The 9983-nt window shown below is 40.3% G+C and overlaps 1 protein-coding gene across 1 annotated transcript in view; it reads left to right on the plus strand.

Annotated features, from left to right (window-relative positions):
- wdr17 (WD repeat domain 17) overlaps nucleotides 1–6347 on the plus strand; it is a 55158-nt gene extending 48811 nt beyond the window's left edge. The window contains exons 29-32 of the mRNA XM_019879678.1: nucleotides 2077–2175; nucleotides 5805–5872; nucleotides 5950–6038; nucleotides 6205–6347. Coding sequence (XP_019735237.1) covers nucleotides 2077–2175; nucleotides 5805–5872; nucleotides 5950–6038; nucleotides 6205–6324 — 376 coding nt within the window. The 3' untranslated portion in view covers nucleotides 6325–6347. The remainder of the gene's footprint in view (nucleotides 1–2076; nucleotides 2176–5804; nucleotides 5873–5949; nucleotides 6039–6204) is intronic.
- Nucleotides 6348–9983: the final 3636 nt, after the last annotated feature.

Below are 9983 nucleotides of genomic sequence, written 5' to 3' on the forward strand. Positions count from 1 at the left end.
GACGAAAACAAAATTACGAAGTAGACTGGACATAAACCACACACTTGAGGTGTCATTGTCTCCTTTTACCCCGAGATGGGACTGTCTGGTTGCAGAAAATCAAGCTCGGTGCTGTGGTGAGTCGTCATTTTCATGCACTTTGAATTTGCGTTGTATCGTATTTTGAAGGCATTAAACATTACCATAGCGAGAGTACCAGAGTGTTGCGGCCAGGTTAGACGCTACTTGTGTTTATAATTATATTTCGAAAACACCACAGTTCCCATGCAGCTCATACCATATTATTTTGTTGTATTATTTCCGCCACACCTTAAATGCCGGTCCCTGAAAATATTGTCTGACATAAACCGGTCCGTGGGGCAAAAAAGGTTGAGGACCCCTGCTCTATGTGACTCGCTGTGGTTTTGCAGCTTCTCGCGGACCGTTAGCGGACTTTTTGCGGACTTAAAAAAAAAAATAATTTTTATTTTTTTTTATATGTTTATTGGTCGCTACTTCACGGATTTTCGTTCATCGCGGTGGTTTTGGTCCCCATTAACCGTGATAAACGAGGGATTACTGTAGTGCCATCCAGGCTTATGATTGACATTTTTCGTTAGAGTTAGTTACTATTTTGTTTAGATTTTTTTTTTTTTTTTTTGGTAAATTCCGTTTTCATTAGTCTTTAGAACAAGGTTGTTCGTTTTTGTTGGTATTTTGTCAATATTTAAAAAATATTTTTAAGAGTTGTTTTGCCTTTTGGGATTTTTTTTATTTAGGTTTTTTTTGGTGTTTATTTTGGGAGGGAGGGGTGAGGTGCAACCCCCGTTTTTCATGGAAGATGCTGTTGTAGGCTTGACAGCATTTGCTTGAAACATTTTGGGGGCTTAAAACAAAGATACATTTTGTTCCAATGTATTTCAATGGCCATTAATAGACCGGTGCCGACCCCACCCCCGGGAAAAGCAGGGGTCTACTGTATTAGTTTTAGCTTTTTTAAACACAATATATTGATTCATTGTCAAGTGCAAGATAAAAAGTATAGTATAAAAAGGCACTAAGTTTTGTGTCAAAAAAATAAATAAATACTTTCCAGCTTCTGTATTGCCGTACAATAGTACTCTCATAAATGCATGTGAAATCAACCATCAAAGCTCATGTTTCATGCATCATCCGGTGCAAGGCATCACATCACATTATTTTATTGAGTTTAGTTTTTGTTTTATTGTCCATCCATACATCCATTTTCTGATCTGCTTATCCTCACAAGGGTGGCGGGCGTGCTGGAGCATCTTCCAACTGCCTTCAGGCAGAAGTACACCCTCAACTGGTTGCCAGCCAATCGCAGGGCACACATAGACTAACAACCTTCCGCACTCGCACACACACCTAAGGACAATTTAGAGTGTTCCATTACCCTGCCATGCATGTTTTTGGAATGTGAGAGGAAACCGAAGTACCGGGTGCAGAGGTACCGGGTTCAATTCCAGCTCCGGCCTCCCTGTGTGGATTTTGCATGCTCTCCCCGGGTCTGTGTGGGTTTTCTCCGGGTACTCTGGTTTCCTCCCACATTCCAAAAACATGCATGGGAGGCTGATTGAATACTCTAAATTGTCCCTAGGTGTGGGTGTGAGCGTGGGTGGTTGTTTGTCTCTGTGTGTCCTGCGATTGGCTGGCCACCGCCGGTTCAGGGTGTCCCCCGCCTGCTGCCCAAAGACGGTTCGGAGAGGCTCAAGCACCCCACTGGTTACCCTTGTGAGTACAAAGTGGATCGGAAAATGGACGGATGGATAATAATAATAATACAGCAATGATGAAAATAATTAATTGGTAATACCAACATGTCTGGGTGTGCTACCATCACATTTCCCTCTCTGTGACACAGTCAGTTGTTGAAACGGAGAGAAGTGAGTGTTCCTCTGAAGATTGAGCATCGGAGAGGCTCAAGCACCCCACTGGGTACCCTTGTGAGTACAAAGTGGATCGGAAAATGGATGGATGGATAATAATAATAATACAGCAATGATGAAAATAATTAATTGGTAATACCAACATGTCTGGGTGTGCTACCATCACATTTCCCTCTCTGTGACACAGTCAGTTGTTGAAACGGAGAGAAGTGAGTGTTCCTCTGAAGATTGAGCATCTGTCAATGGAGCTGGATGCCTGGCGGGCATGCACTCAGAATAGCGGCAAGTAGGTTAACACACACTCATGCACATCATCCATCACAAGTCCTGAGGTAAAATAGCAGTTGGCCAAAGTAAGGTAGGAGTTTCAGGAGGTAGCCAATGACGTAAGGCAGAGGTCCCCAAACCCCCGGGCTGTGGACCGATATCGGTCCGCGGGTCATTTGGTACCGGGCCGCACTGAAAGGATAAATAACTTACATTACTTTTGTTTTATTCATTTTGGAATCTGAAAGATGTTTTATTTTGAAAAATTACCGGATTCTCTCTTACATCCGTCTACCGTATGTCACTCGACGCGGGTCAAAGTGCGCTTCTCTGTCATGTGATAGGTTACCGCTAAAATGAAATCCAGGCGCTAGCAAAATGAGTTACAAACGAAAGGGCTTGGAAAGTTATTTTGGGAAGGGGAAAAGGCCCGTCCAGGAGACAGAAGAGGAACCTTCGACTTTCAAGAAAAAGAAGGCTACATTTAATAGACAGTATCAGGAGTCTTACCTAAAATTCGGATTCCCACACACCAAGGCCGTATTTTTCATGCACTTTTTATCTGCGGTGTATCTTATTTTGAAGGCACGTTTCAAAGTTACCTTCGCGACCAGAGACTGTTGCAGCCAAATAGGACGTTCCTCGTGTCATGATTCATTTTTATTATGTTTAGAAAATACCACAGTTTTCATGCAGGTCATATCATATTATTTTGTTGTATTTATCCACCTTAAAGGTCGGTCCCTAACCAAATATTGTCTGACATTAAACCGGTCCGTGGGGTAAAAAAGGTTGGGGGTCGCTGATGTAAGCGACGTTTTCTTCATCGGCAAATCAAAATAAATTACAGAAAAGTATTCAGAACCCTTTTATTTTGTGACCTCACAATCACAAACCTAAACGTACTTTGTTGAGATTCTGTGATAGAGTAACACAAAAAAATATATTTTTTATAATTTTGAGAGAATATGAATCTGAAAAGTGTGGTGTTTATTTGTATTCAGCCACTATTCTAATACCCCTAAATACAATGCAGTGAAATCAGTTGCCTTTGGATGTCACTTAATTAGTCATTTGCATCTACTTGTGTGTAATTTACTCTCAGTACAGTGTAAATACATCTGTTCGGTGAAGGCCTCAGTGATTTGTTAGAGAACACGAGTGAACAACAGCATCATGAAGACCAAGGGATAAAGTTGTGTAGAGGTCTAAAGCTTATTTATTTTCAAAAATAGCCAAAGCTTTGAACATTTCAAGGAGTTCCATCCATCCATCATCCAAAAATTGAAAAAGTATGGCACAATTGCGAATCTTCTAAGACATGGCCTTCTCAGACTGAGAGAGCAAGCAAGGAGAGAACTGGTCAGAGAAGCAGCCAAGAGACCCGCTGTCAGTCTGGCGGTGCCGCAAAAATCCACATCTCGGGTGGCAACTATGAACTCCTCAAATATTGTCTTTAGGGAATAAAGATTTGGCAAAAAGAAAATCATTGTTTAATGAAAGAAATGAAGTATTTGCAAAGCGCTGTGTGTGGCGCAAAACTAACACTGCTCATCACCTTGAACGCCCCCATGGCCTCAGTGAAACGTGGTGATGGCAACATCATACTGTGGGACTGCTTTTCTTCAGCACAGATAGACGAGCTGGTCACAGTTGATAGAAAGATAGATGGAGCTAAATACAAGGCAATCCTGAAAGAAAACCTGTTGGAGGCTACAAAAGATAAGATTGGAAAGAAGATTCATCTTCCAGCAAGACAAAAACACGAAACATAAAGCCAGAGGTACAATGAAATGTTTTAGATCAAAGCAGATTCATGTGTTTGCAGTGGCTCAGTCTAAGTCCAGACATATAGTGCTGTGACACCCAAGCCCGATTATCTTCAGACCTGCTCAATCAAGTCAGCCAAAACTTCTCAAACAAACTTCCAGGATCCACAAATTGAGAAGGCTTGAAACAGCGGTGAACCAACTCAGGAGTGGCCAGCCAAGAGATATTACCCCAAGAGCACAGTAACTTCTCATCCAGGTCATAAAGGAACCCAGGTTAATGTCTAAAAAACTGCTGACCTCCCTCGCCTTAATTCATGTCTGTTTTCATAACTCAACAATGAGGAAGAGACTGGAAAGAAATGACATCCTTGGATTTCCAAGGTGTAAACCACTTCTGACCAAAAAGCCCATCAAGATTTGCAACACATATCTCAAGATTCACAAAACTTTTGGGAGAATATTTCATGGACTGACACAGTAAAATATGAACTTTTTAGAAAGTTTGTGTCTTTTTATATCTGGTGTAAATGTAATACATCATTTCAGAAAACGATGAGATCAACAGTCAAACAAGGTGGTGGTCGTGGGATGGTCTGGGGTTACTTTGTTTATTCAGGCCCTGGACAACTTGCATGAATCCTGCCCTTTACCAGAAAATCCTCAGGGAGAATGTTGGACCAAGAGTTCATGACCTAAAGCTTGAAGCTCAGCTAGTTAACTAACTAAACTGAGGCTCAGAGGGGATCGAGCCTTTTCCGTTGCTGGTCCCTCTCTCTGGAATGACCTCTCACTGAAAATTCGGTAAGCCTCCTCGCTGCCCATCTTTAAAACCCGCCTCAAAACTCACTTGTATTCTTTGGCATTTGACTGAGCATGTCCCAAATTATGATCTTAGCTCTATAAATACATTTGAGTTGAGTTGAGTTGAGTAGTTCTACAGCCGGTCAACTTGAATCTTATTGAAATGCTTCAGCATGACCCTAAAAAGGCTATTCATGCTCAAAAACAATTTTGGAAGCAAGAGTGGGCTAAAATATCTATTCACAGAGACATGAAAGATTGATTGGCAATTATAGAAAACGGTTGATATCCAACTAGTTAATAGGTTTGGGGGTGGGGGGGACTACTTTTTCACACAGTGTCGGGTAACTTTGAATAGATATTTTTCCCTTCATTGATAAAATCTCAAAATACTGCATTTTATGTTTTCGTGGGTTATGTTTGTCTGATGTTTACATGTTTATGGATGATCTTAAAAATTAAAGTGGGCAAACTATACCAAAAAAATTAAGAATATGAGAAATAGGCAAATACTTTGTCATGGCATTGTAAATCCTATTGAGCATCTGTGGCAAGAGTTGAAAATTGCTGTTCACAGACACTCCATCCATACTGGCTGAGCTTGAACTTTTTTGCAAAGAATGGGCAAAATCTCTCATCTATATGTGCAGAGGTGAGAGAGAAGTACTCCAAAAGACTTGCAGCTGTAATTGCAGCCAGAGGTATTGACGCAGGTGGGCTGAATACAAATGGACATTGCACACCACAATTTTTGGATATGTATTTGCCGAAAAACAGTGAAAACTATTGATCATTTTCCTTCCACTTCACAATTCTGTGCGATTTTGTGTTGGTCGATCACATAAACTCTCAATACAGAACAATGAAGTTTGTGGGTTTAAGGTGGCAAAATATGAAAAGGTTCAGAAAGTATGAAAACGTTTTCAGGGCCCCGTAATTGTGAAATGAAGGCATTTCTTATTTAACTGTTGACGTTTGAATTTAGCCAACACTTTTTTTTTCTTGAGCAAAAATACATCAAATCGTATATTTATTTTAAAAATATAAGCACTGTGTCTTTCTGCCTTTTCAGTAGCCCTCCATCAGAGAGTCAACGAGAGGATTTCCACTGCCTTGAAAAAAGAATCCTACCTGTGAACCCAGGTGAGAATAGTAAAGTAAAAAGTTGTCAAAAACCAATTCATAACCATTTCAAACAGTCTCTCTCCTTACTCCATTAGTCTCATGCGGTGCTGATTATGTGACAGGCTCCAATCTGCCAAGTCACTCTGATGTTCAGCTTTCCTGTTTTACGGGTCACAGGATACAGGTGGGTGTGGTTCCTTATTGCTTTATATTATTAACCATTTTACAATCACTGTAAAATGTATTGCAAACATTTAATCTGCATGAAAAAAAATGCCAGTAAAGGCTCTCCTATGAACTAGTGTGCCACTGAGGTGTATTTCTTTTTTTTTTTTTTTTTTTACATGCAGGGTCCTGTATTTTTACTTGAAGATGGCAAATCAGCTATTTCCTTGAATGATGCTCTGATGTGGGCAAAAGTCAATCCCTTCTCCCCACTGGGTACAGGAGTGCGCATGAACCCTTTCTAGCACCCCTCTCCACACACACACACACACACACCTTCTAGCACCCCTCTCCACACACACACATACACACACACACACACACACACACACACACACAGTCTTACAAAAGCAAGTGGTGGATGGTAGAATAAAGTCCTTTAAACAATGCATTTGTGGATCAACTGAGAAAATGTTGTAAAATGTCCTTGTTTAAAATTTTTGTCACTGTGCCGAAAAAACATCCTTTGTAAAGGAACAGTTCGATTGGAGAAGATACTTATGGTGGGTCATCTTCTTGTTTGTACATATGCATACACACAGTATGCCTCTGATGTCGTTTGCCTCATCACTTAAAAAGAACAGATGGACAGCAAAATAAAGCCTGCATTGCATGCCCTGTGTCGTTTTCTCTCCGTCATTTCATTGTAAAGAAAAACGATATAGGCAGCTGCTGACAGTGATAGCTTTGAAAAGACATGTGCAACCTTGTGCAAGTCTGCACGCAACGTATTGTACCATTAATGAAATATACACTTTTCAAATTTGATGAACTTGGAAAATGTCATTGTTCAAAACAGTATTAAGCTGTAAATTCACAGATGAACCTCGGCATACAGTCAAATTAGGTGTGTGTTAATAGACATTATCTTTTGCTTTGAATAAATTAAACCTTCGATAATTTCCTATGTTACTGGAGCATGAAGTTAAGGCAAAAACAAATAGCCCAGTTTAGTAGGCTTTTAACTTTGTTTACCACAGAACTTGGCCAAACAGGAAGAACAGTGTCAGAGCTGTGAACATGTACATTTGTTAAACTTGCACATGCATTTTGTCATTTAGGGAATAAGTACATTACAAGTTAGGGTGATGTTAAAAAAGAAAAAAAGTTTGTGTCTTGGAACACCTTGTTGACACCTTTGATTTTGTAAATGCACAAAAGTACTCATACACCAAAATTGGAAACGGGATTGTCGAGACCAGACCATCGTTGGCTGATTAATTGAGTGTGTGTCTGTGTCTCAATAGTTTTGTTCATTTTTACTGGATATAACTAAAAAGTAAATGGCGACCACCCCCCACCCCCGACTAACAGTATGGAATATTTGTTGATTTGAATGTATGCTGTACAGCCATATCATCACCCATATTGCGGAAAGACGTAGGTGGTATTCCACAAAAACAAAACACCTTAGAGGCCAGAGTCACAATGAGTCTTGAACGCAAAACAACAGGACAAGGACTTGGTCTTTTCTAATGAATAAACAAAAAATTGTACAAAAAAAGATCTCTTTGTCCATGTTTCTTTGTTTGATCTTAATTTTTTTGGTCAAAATAACTATTGCTTCTATCATGAGATAAGCGCAACTCTCCCTCGAAAGTCGAGCCCTTGATTAGTTTAAGCTGCGCTCCAACAGCTTGCCGCTGTTGAAGCAAATCCTACTTTGTGGTTTTTCCCTTTTCCCAGGGAAAAACGGGGGATTAATGTACGTGAATATATTTTTAGCAAATTATCATTATGGCCGTATGCAACAAATGTACCGCCAAACTGTATTTACTGAAATGGGTTTTCTGAACAGGTCCTGACCCCATGTGGTGATATCCTTTACATAATGATGTTGGTTTTTGATGCAGTGGCGCCTGAGGTATCAAAGGTCATGGGCATTCGATGTTGGTTTTCGGCCTTGCCGCTTACAAGCAGTGATTTCTCCAGATTCTCTGAACCTTTTGATATTATCGTAGATGATGAAATCCCGAAATCCCTTAAGTGTTTGTTGAGGACAATTGTCCTTAAAGTGTTTGGCTATTTTATTACGCAGTTGTTCACAAGGAAGTGAACCTCACCCCATCTTTGCTTGTGAATGACTGAGCAATTCAGGGAAGCTGCTTTTATCCCCAGTCATGGCACCCGCCTGTCCCAGTTAGCTTGTTCACCTGTGGCATGTTCCAAGCTGGTGTTTGATGAGCATTCCACAAATTTCTCGGCCATATTTGCCACCTGTTCCAGCTTTTTTGGAACATGTTACATTCATAGAATTCTGAGGTAATGATTATTTGCTAAAAACTGTGTATTCAGTTAAATATAGATTGAACATGTTTAGTAAATCATTGTATTCTGTTTAATCTATTTAGCTTAAAAAACAGGACACCGATGTAGTTGACAGACTCCGCAAAGATGCCTTGAAAAATAATGTTACAAAGAACACACATAAAAAGGTAATAAAACCAAATGTTTTTCTCACAAGTGGCTTATCTGTGAGGCCAAGAAGTATCCCTTCAAAGTAAAAGGAAAGGTGTGGTTCCACACAACAGGAAGCACTTTTCCATAATTTATTAGAAAATAGGTAATTCTAAAAACTGTGAAAAACATCAGTGATCCTTCACAAAAAACAGCAATTAGTATCTGTATCTTTTTCATTTTAATTTGACCACGTAAAGCAAGCAAGGCAGAGCCAGAGTCATGCACTGACGTCAGTTTGGAAAAATGGAGTCGAATTCATTTGAAACAGTGCTGTCCTTTCCAGTTTTGAAAAGCAAGCACTTTTTCATCTCTCCTTTGTCTTGTTGACGTAATCCAACAAAGGTGAAGCAAAGGTGGGACAAAGGTGAGGATATCTGTCTTTCCAAAAAAGCCCCAGGTGTGGTTCTGTCTGTCTCATGAATCTTGCAGGTGCACAATAATTATTTATTTAATCAAGGGCTTCGTGTAAATGTTGTGTTGTACTTTGTAGTCATCCATTGTTGTTTATCCCGGTCAGAAAATGCCTCAGTGAAATTGGCATGGTCACGTCGTGTTATACAGTGCATGGGGCCCAAAAAAAGACAAAGAAATTTGACTCTCTCATGTGTCTTCATCCAGCTGTGTGTGTGTTTTTTATATATATATAGATATATATATCTATATATATATATATATATAGATATATATATATGGGCAGAGGAAAGCCGTTGTAGTGGATGTAGCAGTCCCAAGTGATGGAAACATCAGAAAGAAGGAACACGAGAAACTCGAGAAATACCAAGGGCAGCTGGAGAAAGCCTGGATGGTAAAGGTGACAGTCGTGCCTGTGGTGGTCGCAGCACTCGGGGCAGTGACCCCCAAACTAGATGAGTGGTTGCAACAGATCCCGGGAACAACATCGGACATCTCAGTCCGGAAAAGCGCAGTGCTGGGAACAGCAAGGATACCGCACAGAACCCTCAAGCTTCCTGGCACCCAAGCTGCCCAAGCTGAATGGGGGACGGACACCACCTGAGGGGTGAGACGAGGACTTATTTATTTATGTATATATATATACACATATATATATATATACACACAGTAAATATTCACATCCCCGACACACACACACACACGCACACACTTTTTTTCAATGCATAATTGGCATCAATTAATGTGGATTTTCACTGGACAGCTCGGTCCCGATCCCCTTCGAACAGCCCGGGTCCATTGAATTGCAGTTTTGCTCTGCTGAAGCTTGCATGATTAATTCAGTATGTATTGCAGCAAAGCTGCTATTGCATTAATGCAATTGATATAATAAATCTCATTGTTTCATTGTATTCACATAGTTGAGTAATGTTCAGGGCACTTTGTGCAGTAGATTCCAAACATTCGTGGATTCTATTCCGATAGGACTGCCACACAGCCACCGCGTGTTGTCCTGATGCACCGGACTGTTATG

This window comes from Hippocampus comes, unplaced genomic scaffold (assembly GCF_001891065.2).
Source record: "Hippocampus comes isolate QL1 unplaced genomic scaffold, H_comes_QL1_v1.1 scaffold158, whole genome shotgun sequence".
NCBI classification, from domain to species: domain Eukaryota; kingdom Metazoa; phylum Chordata; class Actinopteri; order Syngnathiformes; family Syngnathidae; genus Hippocampus; species Hippocampus comes.